This window comes from Girardinichthys multiradiatus, chromosome Y (assembly GCF_021462225.1).
Source record: "Girardinichthys multiradiatus isolate DD_20200921_A chromosome Y, DD_fGirMul_XY1, whole genome shotgun sequence".
Taxonomy (NCBI): domain Eukaryota; kingdom Metazoa; phylum Chordata; class Actinopteri; order Cyprinodontiformes; family Goodeidae; genus Girardinichthys; species Girardinichthys multiradiatus.
The window spans coordinates 29,171,239-29,195,937 of record NC_061818.1 but is presented as its reverse complement, the minus strand read 5'-3'; the positions used below and the strand labels follow the sequence as shown (position 1 = coordinate 29,195,937).

General features: G+C 38.3%; 1 protein-coding gene across 1 annotated transcript; it reads right to left on the bottom strand.

The window, feature by feature from the left end:
* Positions 1-2,251: 2,251 nt before the first annotated feature.
* On the bottom strand, positions 2,252-24,699 carry LOC124865052 (ubiquitin carboxyl-terminal hydrolase 31-like). The gene is made up of 16 exons (XM_047360058.1): positions 23,679-24,699; positions 20,321-20,455; positions 19,924-20,018; positions 19,755-19,847; positions 18,628-18,763; positions 18,244-18,391; positions 17,952-18,132; positions 17,740-17,851; positions 17,471-17,565; positions 15,533-15,610; positions 14,525-14,654; positions 14,029-14,148; positions 11,453-11,678; positions 11,188-11,346; positions 10,797-10,949; positions 2,252-9,048 (listed from the first exon to the last, which is right to left on the bottom strand). Exons 1-16 carry the CDS (start codon positions 24,183-24,185, stop codon positions 7,565-7,567), a joined length of 3,852 nt encoding a protein of 1,283 aa, XP_047216014.1. The 5' UTR covers positions 24,186-24,699; the 3' UTR covers positions 2,252-7,564.

Genomic DNA, 24,699 nt, shown 5'->3' with positions numbered 1-24,699 from the left:
AGATACTGGTTTGACTCCACTTAAAAGCACTGGGAAATAAGAGCAAAATGGCATCTGGTGCTGATGGTGGATCTTGTCCAGATTGGCTGTGTGGTCTGATTCATAGCATTAATAAACAGGATAATGACAACTAAACAGAGAGGCAGGAGCTAAGATACATCTAACACTGCTTTTGCTTTTTCATTTTTGAGACATAAAGAAAAAATTTAAATAGTAATTTTAAAGTATGTCATCATCATATCAACTCACTTGCATACAGCAAGAACATAAAAATAATTATTTTTGAAGATATTCACGTATTGTTAGGATCTGGCATTGTTACATGTTAATATAAACTAATCACTCCCACAAATGTGGATAAAATTGCTCATGATGAACTTTCTATATAATGATATTTTCAGTTTTATTTTCAGGGATTTTATCTCCATAATAAATATTTTAACTGATTTAGAAAAATTTAGTAGTCTTTCAAAATGCATATTTCATTAACCAATTAGAGCTATTTTTGTATTATAAATATCAGCACGCAATGAATATTGAAGTTATTTATAATATATGTGATGTATAGAAGTGACACCCCAAAGTCTTTTCAAATAAAAATGTATGAAATCAGTTGGAGGGGAGTTCCTGCCTCAAGTGGAGGAGTTTAAGTATCTCGGGGTCTTGTTCACGAGTGGGGAAGAATGGAGCGGGAGATCGACAGACGGATCGGTGCTGCTGCCACAGTAATGAGGGCGCTGTGCCGGTCCATTGTGGTGAAGAGAGAACTGAGCCGAAAAGCAAAGCTCTCAATTTACTGGTCGGTCTACGTTCCTACCCTCACCTATGGCCATGAACTTTGGGTCATGACCGAAAGAACGAGATCACGGATACAAGCAGCTGAAATGAGCTTCCTCCGTAGGGTGGCCGGGCATTCCCTTAGAGATAGGGTGAGGAGCTCGGCCATCCGGGAGGAGCTCGGAGTAGAGCCGCTGCTCCTCCACATTGAGAGGAGCCAGTTGAGGTGGCTTGGGCATCTATACCGGATGCCTCCCACCGGGAGGAGGCCCAGGGGACGGCCCAGTACACGCTGGAGGGACTATGTCTCTCGGCTGGCCTGGGAACGCCTTGGGCTCCCCCTGGAGGAGCTGGAGGAGGTGTCTGGGGAGAGGGACGTCTGGGCGTCTCTGCTGAGTCTGCTGCCCCCGCGACCCGGTCCCGGATAAGCGGAAGACGACGAACGAACGAACGAAATCAGTTAAAAATAGTTATTGCCTTATAGTAATTTCTCTTACTTTGCAAGTCAGAAATCCCTTGCATAAATGTTCTGAACTTGCATGACAGACTTTTTGACAATTTCAAATGACAAAACTTACTCAGGTTTCCTGTAGTACAATTTATATTTAAAGCCCTGTAGACAGCCCTACATAAAATAAAAAAAATACAATCTGCATTCTCAAAGTTTTTAAATGTTTTAATTCTGAGCTACAAATCTCCACCAGATGGTTTTTTTTTCAAACACTACAACTGTCAGTTTTCTTCCTGTAGCTTTTGAACCTTTACATATTTACTATATATGCAGATAAAATTTAATTAAGGTGTGAATCAGGTTTTGTTCTGTGCAATGCAACGGCCACATTCCCCAACGATGAGATGGGGGAACAGCAGTGTGATCTCCAAACAGCACTTCCCAACTGCGCTCGTATTATTTCAAACTGGGAAGTTAAAGATGTTCAATTATTATTCTCTTCTCTGGAAAAAGCTAAGTTCAGACATGCTTGCATCTGCACATCCTTGCTCCTGCACCTCTAAAATGGCGTGACCAGGAAAAGCCTGAAATAACAATCCTGTCCACAAATTTAGGGATGTTTGTGTGTGGCTTTTGTTGAAATCTCCAATAACAGACAGTCTCTGCAGCAGGAAAACAATAATTGTGTGCTAAAACGCCTGGTTTCAAAACACATGTCGGGGGGGGCTGTTGGAATGTACAATACATCAACAATGAGCTTCATGCTGGTACAATAGATTTAGTAACATTAGTGAGAAAACCTGGTCAAAGCAGCAAATTATGACCTCAAAAACATTGAAATTGCAATAGCAACGTTAATCATCCCCAAAACATGCTCAAACAACATATCTGTACCAGCAAATCAAATTTAGGTGCAAAATGAATGATGAAATGCTTTAGGCTAGTTCGCTTGAGGAAAGCGCCACCTGGTGGTGAAAAATACAAGTTCCAAAATCCCTTAAAAAACAAGTCCAAACACCGTCAATATTTTGATGAGAAGTTTAATTTTGTACTTGCATGGACTAACAAAGTATATACATATTTGTCCATTTGGACGAAACAAATATAAAAGTGCAAATGATAGAAAAAAAACTAAACGGAAAAAATAAATTAATTTGAACGACTTAGGAGCTTAAAACTGTAATGACAAAACAGTATAACAAAAAAAATGTACAGGCATATTGTGGAATAGAGGTTGTAGAACAACGATCAGACAACTCAGCTGTCATTAATCTGAGAAAAAGGAGAAAACTATTCCCAGACTTTAAAAGTAAACAAATCTCAACATTTGCGACAGACTTTGCTTTACAAAACAGCTTTAGGATTGTATAAAAATGTAAAGAAAAAAAACAAACAAGTGAAAAACAGACATTCTCTGTATTCAGAATGATTTTTAGCTTAACAGAAAATAAGACTCAAGACATTCCTTTATTACACAGCTTCCTAAATTCTGCATCATCCAAAGATACATAATATCCACTAAATGTGACTTTTCTTAAGGCTAGAGAACTGTTTTAGTAGATTACATCTGTAGTGCTTACATTTAGAAAAAAATGCCTCAAAAACCCATCTCAAATCACTGCAAGTCATTTAAACTTAAGAGCACCACTACAGGGCGTTTTTTTTTTTTTTTTAATGCCACAGAATCTGCAGAACTGAAGTATGTAGCTCAAATGTAGGGTGCTGCTATCTAAGTTTCAAGGTTCAATGCAGCTTCAGTTTAGCAGCAAAATGCGTATGGAAATATGTTACATGCCATTCAATCTCAACAGAGTGGACTTGTTTGTTGCTGCAGAGAGGGTAAAAATGCAGTTCTTCAACAAAAGTTCACAAACAAGTGAAAAAAATGGCCTCCTAAAAATTTAGGTCAATAATAAAAAACAAATCACAGCTCAACCGATGTGTGATAAATATTAAACTAAAATATGTACATATTGTATTACAAAACTAAATTTACTATCTCTATTTATTGCATTTAGCTCCTTTGATATATTTTATACATTTTTGATGCAGCTGAGTAAATGGCAATAGGGGTTCGCAAACATTTTTTTTTTTTTTACTGAAGTAAACTAATGAAAGGCTTTCACAATACACAGTCGTAGATAATGAGACGACATAGTAAAACATATAGATTTTCACATCCATACTACTATCTCTGCTGGTGTACAATGGTAAATGTGAAACGATGACAAAAACCCACCAGGCTGGCGGGAGCACCCATAAAGATTAGTTTTTTTTAAATAAAGGTGAGAAAAAACTAGGAAGAAATTAGATTATTCTAAACACTTCGAAACACATCGAAAATGAAGTATTCTGTGTTTTAAAGTTCTGAAAAATATAGGAAAGGTGTGCAAATTAAGCAACGGGATATACCAGCCATGCATTGCATTCTTTGTTACACAGCTGCAGACTCTTGCATAGTTGATAAGAAATACATGCATTAGTGTTCATGCAATACTGCATTCATTTATCATTTAGAAGTCTGTACAATGGAAGGTTTACAAGAAACAGCAAATGAAAAAGACCTGCACTGCAGTGCAGAAAGGTAGACACAAGATTTGTGTAAAGATTGTGATTCTGTTCGTCTGAATGTCTTCAACTGGTATCAAAACTGGTCAATCAATTGGTTTTTCAGCCTTGGATTGTTTACATTTTTAGCTCACATTATCTGACTGTTGGATAATAAAATCATAAGCAGGGGATCCCAAGTTTTCTTTGTTCTTGGTTCTATTTTTTGTTCTTAATGCACATCTCCCATTTATGATCGGAAGTTTAGCAGCAGCTTCAAAAACATCAGGTGCATAAATCTAAATATAATTAAGAAGTTGATTTATTTCAGTCATTCAATACAAAAAAGTGAAACTCAAATATAGAAATTAGCCACCAAAATATTCCAGGTGTTTTTTTTTCTGTTAATGTTGATGATACTGGCTTCAGCTCATTAAAAAAAAAAAAAAAAAAAAAATCAGTTGTATCTAAGGATATCAAAAGAAAGTTGAGTGGAAGAAAAAAAGTGTGGTAGTAAATGGAGCATCCAGCATCAGAGTGTCACATCACATACATACAGAAGTATAATATAACTGTTGCATTCTTTGTGTTACGTCATTCATAAACCAGAGGCAACCTGGAATAAGAAAAAACAAAATGGGCTGGTCCTCTTTTCAGGTGAAAGGAAAAAATAAAGAAATACATTTTGCATTTTATTAGGAAACCAAGGTCTCAAATTGCGTAAGAAAAGTGCGGAGACACAGAATCCAGGTTGATTAAGGTAAAGTGTGAAGTTTCCACGCCCTGTAATGTTTTGCGGAACCAATCTTTATTGGTCTTAGTCTTGGAATTTTGAGTTTTCATTAGCTGTAAGCATTAGTCATCAGAAATAAGAAAAATAAATGACTGAAATATATCACTCTGTTTGTAGTGAATCGATATGGTATGACGTTTTAAACTGAATTACGGAGCGAAATTAACTTTTCCTTTAAATTCAAATTTATTGAGTTGCATCTCAAATCAGAACCTGCCCAGTTCCTAAAGGATTAGCTGCCTGCCATTTAAATACTAAACTAGATGTTCTAACCAGTCAGATCTCAATGTATTTTGCATGTTTTAAAAACATAATGTCAGTGATGTAGTGGTGATAAAAGTGGAAGGGAAACAGTGGAAAATGTCACATGTCTTACTTGGGGTTTGATGGTAAATAAAAATCTCTAACGTTTTAGGAAGACAATGGGCTTAAAAATAATTATTTATATTTACATAATCTTAATAAAGTATCTACATTTATATAATTTACCAGATTGTCCAGCAGCCACCTCCACTCCTAATAGAAAATTTGAAAATAAAAGTAAAGGGCCTCACACCTTAATAACCGCTTTATGGTTACGTGAACTCGAAAATGATTGGAAACACAAACATATATGATGGAAATGAACTGGCTCTGAAATATATACTAACAGTTACAGACTTAACAGGAGAAAAGTCAAAGCTAAATGTACAAATAGATAGCTTTCCTTTGATTCAAACGTGCCCATAGTATTTAAACATACTGCATGTTATTTCTATGGTGTGCAACAGAAAGGAACCATCATACCAGGCAACAACTGAGGATGATACCAAATCCAAATGCATCACTGTAGTCTTCTGTATTGAAAAGACTTGGCAAATCCTTTTAAATAAACATTTGCTGTGAGTTGTATTGGTCACAAAGTAGGGCTGTCTTTACTCAAGTTATTCCCTGCCACTGCTTAATGTTTGTATTTAATAGAGACACAAAACACTGTCACTGATGGGTTGAGCACACTAAGAATCAGGTCAACAATCTCTTTGTTCCGTTGATTTCACTCACCAGTCTAGATGTAGTATAATACAGCGATTAATCTGGTTCTTAGTGCGCCCATGAACAGTTCTTTTAAAACTTTTGAGTGGCAAACATCAACTCCGGGTTACAGAAACTTTTTAAAAGAGCTTGATACCCATGTTGTCCCTTGTCTATGTCCCATTTTAAAAGACATATCCCAAACAGACCATTAAAATGAGGCAGTCAGGTTCAATTAGTTAGCATTTTCTCAAACAATCCAAGAAACATGGTAAACTTGACAAATGCCAAGGAAAGACAATTAGTCCAAATGTAAAATAAAAAAAACTATTTTGTGATTTGAGTTTTGATTTAATTATTTGAAAACAAAGCCTGTGCTGTCATCGGATTTACGAGGTGGCACAGTTGTACAATGACAAAGCAAACGGCCTAAAATAAGTCCAGCAACCCTAACGATTGCTCCTGCATAGAGAATATTCTGCACATTACTTAGCTTCTGGTGTTTTATTGCAAAACCACCATGCCCTGTCTAGTAGTTTAGATCAGAAAGTTCAGCATTCATGTCCACATGTGCACAACAACGACTCCCAGACAATATTTGCTGAGTTATTTAGCTAATTAAATCATCAATCTCCAGATTCAGGCTTTAGAACACAAAATATTGTCAAAGATGATATCTCCAATGAGGTACCAAAGGTTATGATATAAAACACAACAGCTTTGTAGCTGATTGAAAAGTGTGGTTGCAGTTTTTAACATCATTTGAAAAAAAAGAATTGTAAAAAAAAAAGAAAACATCAGTGCCAGTGAAGCAGTGGTCTGTAACAGCGCCAGGTGTATTAAAGGAAAGATTTCTTCCAGTTGGATGACCCCTGAAACACTGAGATGAATGTACCCTTTTTGCCATTTCATTATCTAAGGCCGCTTACTCTACTTTATAATAAATATTAAAATATTTAACTAATTAATATGTCATATTTATCATATGTTTTTATATATACAAAGTGCTACTGAACAACATTCCTACAAGTGACGCTTACAGTAAAAGACTAATTTGCCAAATGGCAATTTCTTGTCCCATGTGCAGCATTAAAAGCGCTTAAGATCATTTTCTTTCTTGCTCATAGAGGGACAAACAGATGCTATTTATTTAATGTCAACAAACACATCTATATATTTATAAACTTCAATTTAAAAGGGATTTATTCCAAAACATCCACTTTTTCCATTACATAAGAACCGAACTACATTTTGTTTAATAAAAAAAAAATTATCAAAAGACTACGTTTAAAAAAAACTAAAGTTTTTTGAAAAACCTCTTGTAGAGCAATTTTGAGTTTTCTTCCATCCTTTTTTTTTGGTCTAAAGCCATCGTTAATTTCAAGACTTTTAATATTCACAATAAAGACTCATTTAATGCTGCTCCAATGCCTCGAAGCCGAAAGCTTTCAAGAATGTTAGTGTTTTAGATACGGTATGCATCTTCACTGCTCTCAATTAAAAAGTTTAGAGCTTTTAATTTATAAATGTGTCGACAGTTTTGTTCAGACAAAACAATTCATGACACAGGAAATTTAGACAGAAATATTTTGGAATGAAACTCTTTCCAGTCTGTGAAATTATTAACTCAGAGTTGGTCCCAGAGGCTAATTTTGTTATGTTATGGTTTTGTTTTCTTTGCAATTGATTACTCAAATATTTACAGAATGCCTTCAGAAAATAAGCATTTAAGGCTGAAAAAATACCCAACAATATGCTACTGTTCAACCCACTACTGTTAGTGTATTAGGCAAGTGCTATGAACTCATACATGCAGATGATCGAATGTTTTTACTTTAGCAAACAAAAATGAAATTCCTTCAATAATAAAGTTTCAATGCCAAAGAATTTTAGGGCTGATGTACAAAACCATAATATGAAAAAATGTGTCTCAAATACATCTGGTGCCAACTGAAACCGCTTTAATGTTTGTTTTCGCATTGCTATCACTGAGGCCTCTGAGTTGTTCGTGCAGGAGATTGCATGTTTGATGACAACTTTCGGGAAGATGCCATCTTCTCTAGAGGCTTCTTCCCATCTGTATGAGACTTGCTACTTACATCAGAAGTGGAAGACTTGGACTTTCCTAGTAGAGTGCGACTAAGGGAGCTGGGGGGCTTGGAAGACTCCTGCTTGGCTGAGTTTGACTCACCTCCAAGAGTTTCCTTAGACGTTTTCAAAGACCCAGCATCTCCAGTCTTTTGATTATTACCGTCTATCTCCTTAGCTTGCCCATTCTGCTTGCATGTCCTCTCTGAAGCCTTTTTGGTAAGCATGACGCTTTTTCCTAAATCGGCTGACCGGCGACTTTCCCTTTGTCGCAGGGCACTTTTGAAGAAAGACAATGCTTTCTCCTCGCATTTGGTGCTACGCTGCAGGTCTCTGGTGGATACACTAGGTGAGCGCAGGCTAGTGACTGAAGAACTGCTGCTGGAACTCCTCACGGACCTCCTCTCAAGCCGATTACTATCCCCATTCTTGGGAAGTGAAGAGCGGGCCACACAGCTGCTTCGATGGCTGTCAACCAGTGGGCTGGTGTGCATAGAATCTCTGCTGAAACTCCTTTCGATCAGTCGTTTCCGGCAGCTTGTGGAGCCTTTCTCAGTAATGCTGGAGTTCTTCTTTGCATTTGGAGACGGAGAAGCTGAAGACTGAGGTGTGGAGCGGAGGCAAAGTTTATGTTGTGGAGTTGCATCAGGAGTTTGATTTGAATCCTTCGTTTTTGAGGGAGTTCCACTGGGTGTCGAGGTGCTTTTCTTAGTATTTACAGTCTTCTCCTTGGTGTTGCTCAGCTTCTTGCCTTTTGCAGGTGTACTGGAAGACGTGTCTGAGGCTGGGTTCTTATTGATTGAGCACAGGCGTTTTTTAGAGGTCTTCTCTAGCTCTGCTTTGTTGGAACTCTTGATGGAGCCTGAGCTTTCGGACTTTAACGTAAACCCTCCGATGCTACTTTTTCGTTTCTGCTCTTTGGAGGGGGTTGCTTGAGTTGGTTGCATGTTTTGGTCTATAGCTGTGATCTCATTGTTGTTCTCAGTTGTGTCGTTTTTGTTGCTCTTCTTTTCCACTGGAGTGGGAGCCCTGCAGTACATCATGTCTAGGAACCTTTTATTGCTGTCCTCACCAAAGTTGCTTTCCATCATAGAGGAAGGAGTCCTGCTGCCGAAGTATCGTTCATGTTTACTGTAGCTGCCAAAGCAGGACATGGAAACCTTGTCGTTGCCTGCCTCCCCTATCCTCTCCAGAGGAGGGGAGCATCGAGAGTCTAGGGAGAAGCGTGAGGGTGAGTTGGATCTCATTTGCAGTTTGGCAGAAAGAGACCAAGAGGGCTTTATTCCGCTGTCACTGAAGGCCAAAGGGCTGGCGATAGACGACCTCGAGGACAAGTTCTGTCGCTGGATGCTTCTCACAAATGGACGAACAGAAAATCCTCCTACAAACAGTAACGCATTTAGACATTTTTTAGTATCGAAGGGGATAGAAACAACATATATCTAAAAACTGAGTTAATATTAAACTTATATGGGGATTACTAAAGTAGGACACAATTATAAAAAATGTATCTAATTAATTTAAGGCTTTGTAATTAGCTCTATATTAAATGCAGAAACTATATCCATCATCTGTATATGCAAGATTACTTTATCCCAGTTATTTCAGACTGAAACAAAACAGACGAGGTCAAGCTTTATAAAGAAAGTAAAAGAAAGCTTTTATAAATGAAGTCATGGTTAATGAAATGTATTGTGTTTAGAAAAAACACTAGTATCAAAGCGAAAAAGAATGTGTCACTTAATCAAAAATATATGAGATAAAATGAATGACTGCATACATATTCACCTGCGCACAGTATTTAGCAGATGCACCTTTAGCTGCATTCACACCACTAGAGTCTGTGAGAATACGTCTCAATCAGAGGCACATCTGGCTTAGAGCTGCACATTATTAGCAAAACACGAAATTATGATTGTTGAATATTAAGATAATTATATTGATTGCGATTATTCCCACGTGTTCCTCTTTCGTCTGTCTGCAACCGTCCTTTGCAGTTGTGATATTGCATACATGGATACTGCAACAATTTGATATATTGTGCAGCCTTCACTGTAGTTTTTCTCCACTCTTCCTTGCAAAACAGATCAGGTTCGGTTAGCTTGCTTGGGAAGCAGACATGAGCAGCTCCTATAAAGTTTAATGAAGATCTGGGCTTTGACTTGCCCCCTCCAGAACATGCACCCCACTCTTCCATCAGTATCTTGGTTTTACTTTAGATGGTCATGTTCAATCTGTGGTTCGCTCATGTATTTCTCACTTGCAAAATATTGCTAAGCTAAGCAGTATTATCTCAGAAACAGAACTGAAAACTGTTATTCATGCATTTGTTGCTTCCAGGTTGGACTACTGCAACTCATTAGTCACCTGCTTAAACAAAAAAAAATCATTGGATTGCAGGTTGCACAGAACGCTGCTGCCACACCTCTGACCGCTACCCGTTCAGTACACTTTAAGATCTTGGTTCTTGGTTCCCACTTCTAGGGCTTTGAATGGTCAAGCATCAGCAGAAATCTAAGAACATTTACATCTGTAAGGTCATGTGACCAAGGCCTGCTGATTGTGTCACGGACAGTGGTGAAAACTAAAGATGAAAGGGCCTTCTCAGCAATAGACCCGGGACTTTTGGAACTACTTCCTTTGTAGTTTGATGTCTGTGGTTTCTGCTGAGCTTTTAAAAAACATCTAACAACTCATTTTTACTGTTGCTTTTAATGAAGTATTTTGATGTACTGATGTTTAATGTACAGCATTTAGGCTCTATCTATTACAGATCTATTTCTTGAAACGTGCTTTTTAAACAAAGTTTTACTTACTTAATATTGAAGCAACAAAGGGGCAAAACAACAAAGGCAGGTGCGTACTTTTTATAGTCATTGTAAATCAAAACTTTTCTTTATTTAATTAATGCTCCACAACAACAATCTATCTGTTGGACAGGAGGCATTACAAGTAGTTTGTACAAACTTTAAGTATTCAATGCCAAACCTAACTCCAGATTTTGTGATTGACTAAAATTAAGATGTAAAATTAAAGTCCGGGGAACATAGTTGAAATAAAAAAAAAAAAAACAGACACTATCAACAATAACCATTTCCCACACAAATGTGAATGAAAGTTTAGCCTCACCATCATCCTCATTACGTTCTCCAGGAAACTCTACTGACTCAGCAAGCGAAGCCAGCGACGTGCGTCTGGATGAAGCTCCGGAGGCCAAACTGGCAGGTCTGCTTCCAGGTAACCTGTTGACCCAGTGGCCACACAGTGATGAGCTTGTGGAGCCTGGGTAAAAGAGAAGCGGGGATTCAATTTAGCTCTTATACAAAGTTTGCAAGTAATTCTGTTGAAACATTATAATCTCTGAAAACATCTGTATGGAACCAACGACTAAAATAAACAAGAACGTATTGGCAGCAACGCATAAGTACTCATGTGGAGTTAAAACAGTAAACTTTAGCAAGAAAAACTGAAAGCTCTTTATGGCTAGCTTGCGTACAGACAGCATAGTAAAGATACCGACCAGCGACAGAGCTATTGGCAGACCAGGAAGGAATTGCGGTTCTTCTCTGATAAAACAGTATATAGGCCGTCTGCTGACACACAGCTTCATCAGAAATCGGTGTCACCTCACTGTCATCGAAGCAGTACCACTGACCATCAACAGAGTTTTTGCAGTAAGCTGGGAACACAAAGAAAGAATAAAAAGGGTTCAAATTAACAACCAAAACATTCATTCAGATCTTGAAATATGCAATGTTTAAAATTCCTGCAACTTTATACATTACCAGTGTAGTGGCCTCCGTGCATGTTGCCATGATGGTTGCAAACAGCATACAGGTCATAAAGGTAGTCATCAGGGTTTCTTCCAAGGCCGTAGGACCTTCTCCATGGCGACCAATGAGACGGTAAACTCCAACTGCTCTGGCTTCTCTTGACCACATGTGGAGCCATGTCCATTCCCATCAGTGGGAACCGCACCATGTTCTGCATCTTCACCCTCCGGTCTCCTTCCTGAATACAGAACCAACCAAGACCCAGAAGCAGGTTAGATTTGCATAATCATATTTATTTTAGACAGAACAGAAGAAACAGAAAACACTGAAATTCTAGTATGTTGCTCTCAAGTCAACTTCTAGTCAGAAATAAAAATAAAATACACATAAACAACACTAAATCCCTCACTCTTAAAAAAACAGTTATTCTCTCCTAAATCAGGCTAGGAAAACCACCCCCAGCGTGTGTAAAACGTGCAGCAGTTGGTAGCACTGTTGCCTTGCAGCAAGAAGGTCCTGGGTTCGATTCCCGGCCTGGGGTCTTTCTGCATGGAGTTTGCATGTTCTCCCCGTGCATGTGTGGGTTCTCACTGGGTACTCCGGCTTCCTCCCACAGTCCAAAGACATGCCAGTTAGGTTAATTGGTCACTCTAAATTGCCCTTAGGTGTATGAATGAGTGTGTGCATGGTTGTATGTGTGTTGCCCTGCGATGGACTGGCGACCTGTCCAGGGTGTACCCTGCCTCTCGCCCATAGACTGCTGGAGATAGGCACCAGCTTCCCCGCGACCCACTATGGAATAAGCGGTAGAAAATTAAACATTGCAAGGCAATTAAAAAATAAACAGCAGAAGAAGAAACTAAATGGGATCTACTTAACTTGAAGAGATCTATGCTCAATGGCATCTTTATTGCCCCCAATGGGAAATACATTAGCAGCATGTCCACTTATTAAAACACAAAAATAACGAAAACACAGAACAGCCCAGGTTTTATTAGTTAGAATCAACTAAGTTCAATGAGCAACAGTACTGGCAGCAAACATTATGGTTCTACAGTATGTTATTAAGCATAGCAGCAGCTATAAAAGAGACTATGTCTCTTGGTCTTTAGTGAAAGCACTTTATACCAACAGCCTGAGGGAAGCAGCTAAGAATCTCTAAAGAGGGGGTGGTCTGAATGTAACATGACAGAGGTTGTCTTCCTCAGCACCACCTTGTTCTAAAGGTTCACAAGTTGGACCAGAGTCCTCCCTGAAATTTCAATGACCAAGATGTTCAGAAGCTTGGTTGCTAAAAATCTGAGTAATGTGTACTTGCTGAAACTTGACAGGACTATTTAACCCACATTTCCTGGATATTTTCTTTCTTTACCAATGCAATGTCCCCACCACTCTCTGTGAGCTTTATCATCTCAGCCACACAAAATACAGATCAGGTGTGGGAATTAAGGACAGGTAGGCTACATGCACACTACAGGTCTTCATGGTCAACTCTGATTTTTCTTTGCAGAGAACAGAGATTGCTTTTGTTCGGTTGTTCATATAATTTTGATGGGGCTGTTATCCGACTGCCATTTGAACAAACTACGGCCCTAAAGTGACCCACATCCACTGATAAAGATGTTACATTGTATGCAGCATGCTGCATTTTCGACACTTAATATGGATGCTCCAGATGTCAGCATGTGTGCATGAATTTGAAGTAAATTTAAAGTTGCTGTCGGAGCTGAAAAATGATGACTAGTTCCATCAACCGTGTCTGCTGGCACAGACAAAATTACTGTAATACTGCATAAATACAAGACTTTGAATTTAGGAGACTCTGTAAATCCATATTTTGTGCAGCTCTCCTCAGAAGCTTTATATAAAATCAAAATCCCACAAAAACACAAAGCAATAAATACTGATGCACACATAAGACCAATAAAAGCAACTTTTTATTACAGAAACTCAGCCTCCTCAGAAGCATGTCCACTTACAGTTCAGTGTGTTAAATACTTGGCTGTGGCTCCTTTTGCATGAGTTACTGCAGCAATGCAGCGTGGCAAGGTGGCAAACAACCCCTGATAGGTTTCATAGCTGCCTTCAGCTTGTCTGCATTGTTGGCTCTGCTGTTTCTCATCAACCTCTTGACAGTACCCCAAAGACTCTCAAAGAGGTCTTAAGCATCTTTTGCAACTACATTTTTTCCTTCCACACAACTTACCATCAATATGCTTGGACAGCCAGCTTCCTCAAAATGACCTTTCATGGCTTACCCTCCTTATAAAGGGTGTCAATGACTGCCAGACAACATTCAAATCAGTAGCCTTCCCTATGCTTGTGTAGACCATATATAATATCTATGTAATAAAAAATATTTTCTGTTGATCTGATGAAACATTAGCAGCAAACCATAAATATCAATATTAACAGAAAAAACAGGTAAATTAGGTCAGTCTGTCTGTAATTAATGTATGTAAGTTTTACTTTTTGAATGAAATTACTGAAATAAATGTACTTTTATAGATTTTCTAATTTATTAACATGTACCTATATACCCCAGAGACCATTTTAACTTTATTTTGTCACCAGATAAGCTGAAATACCTGTCTAAACCTCTTGAGATGCAGTATGAGCACATCCGGCAGTGTCCACAAGCTGAGCTTTATCCGGCCCTGTTGTAGCTGCTTGCAGTGGGGACATCGCCAGGCATCGTCTGGAGCCAGCTAAAACACACACACACACACACACACACAGAAAGAGTCAAAAAAGAAAAACAAGTTTCAACCACAGTGCTTTTAAAATAAGCTCCACACAGGATGAGGCCCACATTTTCACCAGTACACTTTTCCACAAGAGCGGTTCAAGGCAACTTAAACCACAATGATTGCATCCAGATTTTTAGTAAATTTGAAACATAACATCAGCAGTAACATACAGTTAAAATCCATAAACTGAATAGCTTTTGACGGAAGAAAATTTGAAGAAAACTTTAAACTGTAAAAAAACAAAAAAGCCTTTTTGCCTAAACTGCTATTGCCAAGGCACAATTAGGAAGTATTCTGAAACAGTTGGAGAGGATATTAGACTGCTGGGTTGTACCTGCTCCTCCTTAGTGTAGAGCTGAAAGCACTGAGCAAGGGTGCAGGCCTGGGGCTGATGGTGCTGCTGTCTGTGCAGATAGACACTCTCAGCATCTGGAATATACTCCTCCTCAGTGTGGCCGAACAGACTGCGGAAAATTAAGAACAGTTCACTCAACAGGAAAGGCAAGATGAAAACGAGTCCTTGATGTCTCCAAATCCCCTTTTTATTAGTCGATGTTATTATAATGGGAATGCAGACTGATATTGCATTTCAGGTCATCATCAAGGAATGTGGCAGCAATTAGTTCGAATCAATTACTTCCTCAAACTTAACACCTCGGAGAATTCTTTCAGAGCCAAATTTAACAACTGTCAACGAAAGGAACCTGATCCAGAGAAATGTAAAGAAACAGTGACCAAGTCAGACAAGAATAGATGTGTGCATTAATGATTCAGCACGGTTTGGCTGGCATGACATTAAAACAGCAGATATATCTGATTGTGTAGGAGGAACTTCAACATTGTTGTTTAGTTAAAAGCTACAACTTTGTTCAAACAGAGAGCATTTGTTCAATGTATTTGTTCAGTTGTAAGAGTTCGAAACAGGCTGAGTCCTGAATGTAATCTAGGTTTGACGTTCTTTTGAAAGCAAAAATATTGACAGAAACTTTGTCAAATTAGGTCGTCATGACTTTTTACTACGTAGTTGTCAAATTGCAAAAGCTTCTTCACTACAAGAGATGTTTAGGAAAATATGAACTTGCAACTGTGGCCAGATATTTGTCACCTTAGAAACCAAAAAGAAAGCAAAGTAAAAATAAGGATCGAAATGCGGAGCTTTAGACAGCCAATTTGACTGAAGGTTCTTGTAGGTCTTAAAATACATCAAAGTAGCAATTGGGTTTAACTAATAACATTTTTACATTTCAAAATAGTGCGTTGCATTATCGTATCCTCTCTCTTTTTCATGGCGTTTAGTAGTCAGCATTAACTTTGTTATTTCAATTGTGTTGTTTTAACTCACTAGTCCTTGGTCTCTTTGTCCCACTCAACCACAATCTTCACGTGCGGAGGCCCCCCTTGGCCACACGATTTGAATGCTCTGCAAAAAAAAAGACAGCGGCAATTACTTAAGTGACCCATTAACAAATTTCACTCCCTTTTTATATCTATATATCACTATATCTTCTTTTGACTTGTTCCTGTACAAACACCAGTATGCGCTCAACTGCTTAAACCCTCGCCTATCACTTTATTTTTAACAGTAGATCAGTATTTTAATGGACAAAGAGGATAAATAATTGTTAAAAATGGTCAAATCCGAGGTACAATCTAATTCAATTGTAAAAACAGAACAGCTATGACGCGAAATAACCAGCATCTGACTTCAAGCATTATTAATGCATTTGTTATTAAACTACCTTATCTAAGATAGTGTCGAGAAACGTTACAGACTACTGTTATGCTTTCCATTCATTCTCTTATTATGTTATTTAAAGATCATTTAGTGTGGAGCAATACATTAAGGATTACTTAACCCAACATGATTAGCAAGAAGGTTCACTGGTCACACCTGGATTTACACGCTTTACTGGTCCTCATTCATTCATGCAAAATCCAATGGATTAGCAGAACAAGCTAAACTGGCATCTTAACAATCATATTACTGTTACAACATAACCTGACTCAATAAGTAAAGACAATAAAACTGAAAGAGCATGTGATCAGAGACAAATATCAGTCCCTCCAGTTTTTCGTGATTCCGCGATCGTGGAAAGTAACGCAAAATCAACCCATCCCCAGATTTGTTTGTGCTAATACATCATTTTGAGTTTGTAGCAAACATTCCACAAAAATAGCCAAAAACATTGGGTTTAAGTGACTGCTAACTCCCACCTGCAGGTGGCAGTATTTCTTACTTTTACTGCAATGCTGCCTTAGCCTTACTTGATGTTAATCTGTGATCAATATATCAAGTTACAAAAAGTCACATTTACCGTCAAACAAATACGCAGAGGACCGATCAAAGCAGGATGCCTCTGTTCTCCATAAGAGTGGTGGAAAATTATTTTTGCACATCTTGCAATAAGGCACTTGCCCACCAAAGGAAGTCTACAATTGACTACCAGTTACAAGGAATCAAATATCAACGTGTTGAGTAACTGAATCACAAGCAAGAATAACCACAGCAGCAGCTGAACGAAACCAAGTAAAAAAACATTTCATTTACCTGTTATTTACTTTTTAAAGTAACGGTAATGCTAGCACCAATGAAATTAAATCAATGGACTGATGCCAGACATGTTATCTCATTTTATATTAGTAATTCTAAAATGAGCACTTTTCTAAACAGAAATGTAATGAGAAAAAAAGTATCGCCAAATTTCTTACAAATATTTCCAATCAGTGATTTTGATTGCAAAAAAAATCACAAAGGAAATCGCAAAATCCTGACTAAAATATAGAGGAGACTGGTATTATTTTATTTATTTGAAAAACAGGTATTAATTAGTTTGTGTATATTTACACAGACATCTCTAAGGTTACAACACATTTTCTGTCAAAATTACATCTTTTATCAGACTCGAATTTCCAGACATCACTACCGTTTTTTGTGAATGTATAACATATAGGTTAAGTGCTGGATATTCAACTGTGTAGGAATCCTGGATCTTACACGTCACATTAATTTCAGAAGACAAATTTGTAAAAATAAAATTATCCTTTTGAGAAAATATCTTTGTGGTTTAAATTTTTATTTACTAAAAGCTATCAGAATTGTTATGCACATTATAGTTATACGCTTTTTTGGAAAGTGTTTTTCCATGACCAAATAAACTCTAAGCAGACTTATGCTTGACTGTCAAAATTAGGCTGAATTTATATGTGAAAACAAATTTGAAGTGACAGGTCCAATCTATTACATAGTTTATGAAATATGACATTAACTATAAGGACTGACCTTTCAACAGTTGGGTGACACAGTGGTTTCTCATCTTGAGGAAGGAGGTAGGTAATACCAACAACGCCAACCACACGAAGACTGAAAGGTCCAACCTACACAGAGTGATCTTGTTGTCATAAATGTTCTATTTTATAACTACATTAGCCTTTGTCAGCACACTTTTGTAATAAAAGAATTCATCCACTGCTAAAATGTTGAAATTTGATTCTTAATGTAGTCTTAAGATTAAAAACTATGTAATAGGCAGGAATTTATCATCTTCCTACCTGAAGGTAGACCCCGGGCCTCAAAAGATGCCGCATTTTCTCCAGGATCTCTTTTTGTAAAGTATCCCAAGTCACAGTGCGCTCCATGTACAGTACAAAAGGCAGGCCAAACCTAATAAAACACAATGTATAGATGTGATTCGCAAAAAAAAACATCTGTTCTTGAGATGTTTGATTAAAATTAAAAGTCATGATAAATTTCATAGCCGTACCTTTTTGCTTGGTGGCCAGTGCACGCTCTGTTACATACCAGGAGAATAATTTTTTCTGGCCCTACGTTTTTATTTGGTGATCCAGTCACAGGAGTCATTGCCCCCTGCATGAAGGATGGAGTCCTGCCGATTTCTATTCCGTACTTCAGAATGTTATGATTCAGGTTTGCCAGAAGGCTTCCTGTGACAAAAAAGGCATGCTTTGATGTTTCTGTTCTGTATCATTAAGTATAGGTGTAAAAAAAAATGAAAATAACAATACAATTGTTTTTTAAAATTGTACCCGACTTGCCTCTTTTTGTGCGTAGGTTTTCCAATTTGAAGGTCTCTGGTGTCTCAAAGGCAAAGATGGAATCGCTCTCTTGGATGATATCAAGATTATCGTCGTCATCACAAAATGAGCAATGAAAGCCATCATAATACATTTCCGTCAGCACAAACTAAAAAAAATAAAAATAAAACAAATGACATACTGCTTCTGCTATCAGCTACATTCAATTTCAACTCAATTTCCAGCAGTGTTAACAATAAGCAGCTTTGGGAAAAACTGGTCTGATTTACACATTGCTATCTGGCTGCAGGCAGAACTGGTTTTACAGACACTGACTGAGCTGACACCTTGTGTCTGTAACATAGCCTCCCAGTGTCAGACCCTGAAAAGAGACGGGAATAGCACCTGGTCCATCGGGATCTTGGTTTCACGTGACACAGCATCTCTGAGGCGATAGACAGTACTTTTGAGAGGAACAGCAACTCCAATCCTCATGCAGTGAGAGTACTTCCCCTGGTAGACCACTGTCACATACAAGGGCCTAACAAAAGAAAACAGTGAAATGTTAAAAAAAAATTAAAATAAAGTATATTGCATTCCAATTAACACGTTCTTTAAAGCCAATGGTAAAATTACTGATCCACAAATTGTTTTAAAACTCTTTCCCACTTCTTTGCCATGTCTTTTTGTAAACCTGATGAATTTTGTTAAATTTTAGTTGAAAATCATTTCCTGAGTATTACAACTGAATAATCTAAGTTTAGGTTAACAATTGTCCATTCAAGAGATGATGCTTGATACGCAAACAGTCAAGTCGAGGTTTGTTTGGTCTCCAGTCTACCCGATTTGTGGCCCTTGCACGTCTAAGTCCTTTAACATTTTCTAGTTTTCTCAAAATTTGTATTTAAGAATGTAAACCAACAATCGTTGACAGTTCTAAGTGATTTGCTCTCATTTTAACTTTGTTGTCATATCACTTCTTCACTCCTAATAAAGACATGAAGTTGCAATTTAGCGCAAGTGGAAAAAAATTCCAGTAAATTCCTCTATACTGAATTACCAAAGCATAGAGCTTAAAGAGAAAACATGCATCGCTTACAGGCTAAACTGGCTGATCTACAACATAACAGCATGCTTCACTCTCTCCTCCCTCTGTTCACACTTTACTATTTTTGTTTAAAGCCCGAAGCACATGTTCCTTCCCAACCTGTTTGATGCTCCTACACCTTTAGCCCCAGAGCCCTCCTGCCACAACAGGGCAACCTCCTTCTAAAACCACACACACTCACACCTCAGTTTTGTTTCACACCCATGTAAGCTTCTTAACACGTGCGTGCACACACATTATGTTTGATGTAAAGTCAAAAGTGACAGTGCTTTCAAGACTATGCATGCAATGTATTTGTGTACTTTTGTGTAGTTTCAAAGAAAAAAAACACAGCTGTTGAGTGGTTATAGTCAGGAACGTGTAGGGACCCGTAAATGGAGCAATAGAAACTGGTTTCTCCTTGCTGTTCCACACAGTAACTCACCGTGTGTGTGGCAGAGGGATTGGTAAGGAGATACAGAGGAAGGGATCAAAGGTGTTGCTCTGCTTTTGGCAATGCGGGCAAGTAAGAGAAGACCTGTAGGGAAAAGAACATAAATCTCTTAATGTGATCACGAGATAGTGTTGCCAGATTCTGAAGGAATTGAGTCTACCTGTACTGGGCTTGAAACAGCTCCTGCACAAACGACCCAGCAGAGAGGGGAGGAGAGGGCCCCTCTCTGCTCTGGTCATCCTCTTCAATGGGAGGCTGATGAGACAAGATCAATTATTATTCTCACTAGTCATAATTGGAATCTATGTTGCCTTGAAATGCTCTTTATTTTGCCTAATTCAAGGGAAATCACATTATCGGGCAAGTCTAATTCGGCCAAACTACAAATCAAATGAACGTGCAACATAAACTGAGAAACTGTGTGATATGATTAACTATATCGCACAAAATAAATAAGCTTCTGATAGCTGAAAAGTTGGGAGTAAAATCTCAAGTTTCCGATTTAAATTTCAGGCCTGCCTGTGCCTCATTATCCTTCTAATAGCTTCTAGGTTCACCTTAATAGCAGGCCTGCTGTTAGGGTTGTTGGTGTTGAGATCCTCATGCACTCTGTCCAGCAACCAGAGCAGAAACTCTTGAGCATCATGCTGGGCGTTCCCTTTAAACTGTGTGGCATTCTTTGACACAGCATTCTGCAACAAATAACATAATTCAACAATAAATTGTCAGGCAAAAACTCTAAATTAATTAGACTAGGGGTGCACCAACTGATCGGCCGGCCAATCGATTGCCTGATTTCCTTAATTTTGGGAGAACGGCCAATACTGGCATGTGAAACCGATCATATCCACCAATCTTATCTACTTGTCTAACCTATTGTGCAAGTTTTGTTTTTTTTTAAATGTGAAAAATCAAAGACTGAAGGAAGTGCAATGCTCTAAAGGTTTCATTTATATTTGAGAGCACAACCTCATGTGCAGCTAAAACAAGTTTGTATTGTTTCATGGGTATTGTTCAATGTTTTTGAATAAAATAAGATTGGAACTTTGAAGGTGTATTGTAACCTTATTACACCTGACAGTGTCAAATATGAAAAAAAATCAGCTGCGGCCAAAATCGGAATCGGCAGGTCAGGCTTTTTTAAAGATTGGTAATCTGTGATTGGCCAGAAAACTGCAATCGGTGCACCCCTAAATTAGACCTTTTATGTAGTTCAATTTAAGTGTTTCACTCACAACAAAAGTCGTGCCAGGGCACTTAACAATACAAGCAGATCAATTTATATAAAGATATTATCAAATCAATCAAATTTTATAAACAGGCTGAAATTTGATTACTTGTGACCCTTTTCCACTGGCCAGTGCCGCCCTGCTTCACTCGGTTTCGCTTTACGGTAACTGTTGTGTTTCCACTGACCTGAAGCTATGGCGGCTGAAGCGCCGCCTACAGCCATAAGTGTAGAATGCTGTGCAGCTATTAACGTTACTGTGTTACATTGTCACATTAAAGTAATCTAAGTGAAATGATAAAAAATAAATAGAAAATACAAACACAAATAAACTAAATATGTATATGCAAGAATGCCTTATGTTTTTTTATGTCTAAAATGATGCACTAGGATAAATATTTGGACAACAACCCAGCCAGAACTTATAAAATAAGACAGGGGTTCTGATGTGAGGGGGGTGTGGCAGCAGAAGCAGAGAGGAGAGACGTTGCTATCTGGACTGGTGAAGCTCCAAAGTTTGCCTGAAGACAAAATTTTGTTTGTAAGGCTTTATGATGTTTTTGTCTTATCCATGGCAATAACGAGGACAAGGACTTAAAAGCGCAAAACTGCAGACTTATCACTTTTGGAGTTAGTTTTAGGTTGGATTTTGCATATTCGTGCTCCGCAGATTCAGTGGGCTCGTCCTTCACATTTGGTCCGATGCAGGCAGTCTGGTTACGGGCAGCTGCTCTCTGCCTGCTCCCTCCTCCTGCAGACGCTGGTACGCTTAAGGACCGTCAATAAATGTCCGAACCAAACATGTTTCATGGTGGTTTTGTTTTGTGTGTTTTGTGAGGAATGTTTGTGCCTCTGAACTGCTGATTTTATGTGTGATCAGCTGATTTAGGATGTTATTAAATACATCACTCTGCCTGAGTGTAATTCAGAAAGCCAATTTGTTCTTGTCTTTTCTGTCAGCCTTCAGGCATAGTTTATGGTGGTAAAATTACATGTATGACCTGCTCTGGCCACTGTGGTCCTTAATATTATGGCAGTTGCTCTTGAGTTTCATTAACTTTTCCATGCACTGTCTCAACAAAAACCTTCTCATTTCTCCTCCTCCATGGGGTACCAAAATACTAGGCACTGGTACGGAAAAAACACTAATGGAAATGCTGGCACAGCGAGCCGAGTGGAGTCAAGTTGGGCCAAATCGAGCCAGTGGAAAAGGGGCAATACACAACCGGTCAAAAGTTTTAGACACTTTCTCACTTAGTGGGTCTCTTTACTTTCATGACTATTTACATTGTAGATTCTCACCAAAGACAAAAGAACACACATGGGATTATGTAGTAAACAAAAAGTTTTAAATAACATTTTTATATTTTAGGTTCTTCAAAATAGCCACACATTGCTTTGTTTACTGCTTTGCTCTCTTGCCATCCTTTATGAGCTTCATGAGGTGGTCACCTGAAATGGTTTAACAAAGAGTCTCGAAAGAACTTCATTGATAGACGGCTAAAGGTTAATATATCAGTCATCACAGCAAAGGACGGCTACTTTAAGGAATTTAAAATATAACGTATTTAAAGTTCTTTTACATTTTTTTGTGTGCTACATAATTCCATATGTGTTCATTCACAGTTTTGATGCCTTTAGTGAGAATCGATGTACAGCAGAAAGGATCATAAACATAGAGAAGACCATTAAATAAAAAAGGCCTTCTAGAACTTTTAACCGGTTGTGTACATTAAACCTGATCCAAATCTCAGAAAAATAAATTCCACGCATGTCATATTCATTTATATTGTTTGTTTCATCCTTATTCTATATTAAACACAATATATTCTAAATATTTCCTCACCCTAATATCAGCATGTGCAATGTTAATTTAACAAATGACCGCATGAAACGCAATCTTTGCTGACTGTTAAATCCGAAGTGTTAGGAATTTGAACTTTGCATGGCAATAATTATTACCAATCAAACACCAGAAATCAAAATCTGAACATTTTCCCCCAGTCAGCTCTGACTGGTGATCAGTTGGTCAAACAATGAAAAATTTTATTTTTTTCTCTTCGTCTATTTATAAAAGGGATAAAGCTAAAAACGACCGATGTTTTCAATAGCATGTACTTCAATTCACAGTTTGTTTAAGAGTAATACAAATCCCAAAAAGATTAGAGACATCTTTATTGGTTTTGAAACTACTGAAACAAGTGGTCATACTCTTTAATGACTGATATTCTTTAGAAAAATGAAATTAACTAATTGGAATCACCAGATCAGACTACTAAGGAATGCTAGAAGTCGGTCTTTGCCCAAAAAGGCCCAATCGGTGCATCTCTACCCAATAATATATTCCTTCTATTTACAGTCTCACTGTAGTAGAAATCCACATCTAAAAGAAATAGAGTTGGAAGCACTGTAATAATGATTTATCAGGACTGATATCATCATGGTATTTCACAATATTATCACCTTAAAATGACTTTCCAGTATCATTCAGTCTTAACAAATTTTCCCACTGCAGCACTTTTAAGCGTATGGAAGGGCATAATTTTGCTATACATACAAAAATGTCCAATTTGCACATATATAGTTATACTCCAAAGCAGAAGGTCTATTGCATACTGAAGTACCTCAAAATGAGCACACAGTCACATTAATGTCCATTCATACTGTTGTCTTGTTTCGGTTCTTACCTTGAAGTCCCTGCTATGCTGAGGTGTGTATTCAAACGTCCACAAAGCCCGTACAAGTCCCGACAGCTGCTCGGTCACTTCTCCTTTGACCAGAGGACCCTTTTTCTGCAGATGAACCCCATTTGTTTTGGGCTTGTCCTCCTCCAAATCCTCCCCTTTGTAGTGCTCCAAAACGAGGTACTCAGCGAAGAGTTCGGTGTTACTCAGGCACTGCAGGATTGCATTCATAAAGCAGGTATTGCCGTGGTTTTTCAGACCTGACACTCCGGGAACTCTCTCTCCGGACAGGAACCCACCATCCTCCATGGGAACATCTTTATTCCCAGATTTGAAAGCGGAGAATCCTCCATCATCCTTGTCATCCTCGGTTTGAACTTCAGATCCAAAATGTGATAAGGCTGTCAGCGTCCTGAGGACTCTGCTCATAAAACTGCCCACAGAGCCTCGCCTGAACAGCTTCTTGCTGAAGCTGGACTTCTTGTCCTTGGTGGCGGATTTGCAGGACATGATTTCCCTTTTCAATCTGGCCGTCGGGCCGTGCTGAACCAGGGTCAGCTCACCGGCTGCCTGCTGCTACATCTCAAAACAGAAAGTCTGCAGACAACTCTGAGTCTGTTAGCTAACCTTAACCGTAGATACAGGGATCATTTTTGCCTGAGCGATTTCTTCCTAAAACTCACACAAGAGCTAATTGCTTTTTAGAAAAAATACTACAAACGACAAACAAATAAAAGAATGAAACCTAGATATTAACCTGGTTATTGCTCATTTGTGCAACTGGCAACAGTTACCTTGTTTTCCTGCTTTCTGCCCTGCAGCGATGGATCAATTATGTAAAATAACAGCAACGTTAGCTAATTTAAAAAAGGCTAATGCTAGCTCCAATAACAACAAGAACAGCAGAAACGATGACAGTCTGTTTCGGTTGAGATAGTTCGGTCCAACCGGAACGGATTTTCCGCCATGACATGCAGCTAACGACAGTCAAAGTTAGACACCCGGCTGAAACTGTATAACCTCA

Excerpts from the sequence above, each read along its gene's own strand:
- LOC124865052 (XM_047360058.1), bottom strand. The coding sequence starts at position 24,185 with ATGTCCTGCAAATCCGCCACCAAGGACAAGAAGTCCAGCTTCAGCAAG. Across the intron at positions 15,611-17,470 it reads TGTCACCCAACTGTTGAAAG|AGCATTCAAATCGTGTGGCC; the intron begins GTCAGTCCTTAT and ends TTTTTTTTGCAG. Across the intron at positions 14,655-15,532 it reads GACAAAGAGACCAAGGACTA|TCTGTTCGGCCACACTGAGG; the intron begins GTGAGTTAAAAC and ends AATTTTCCGCAG.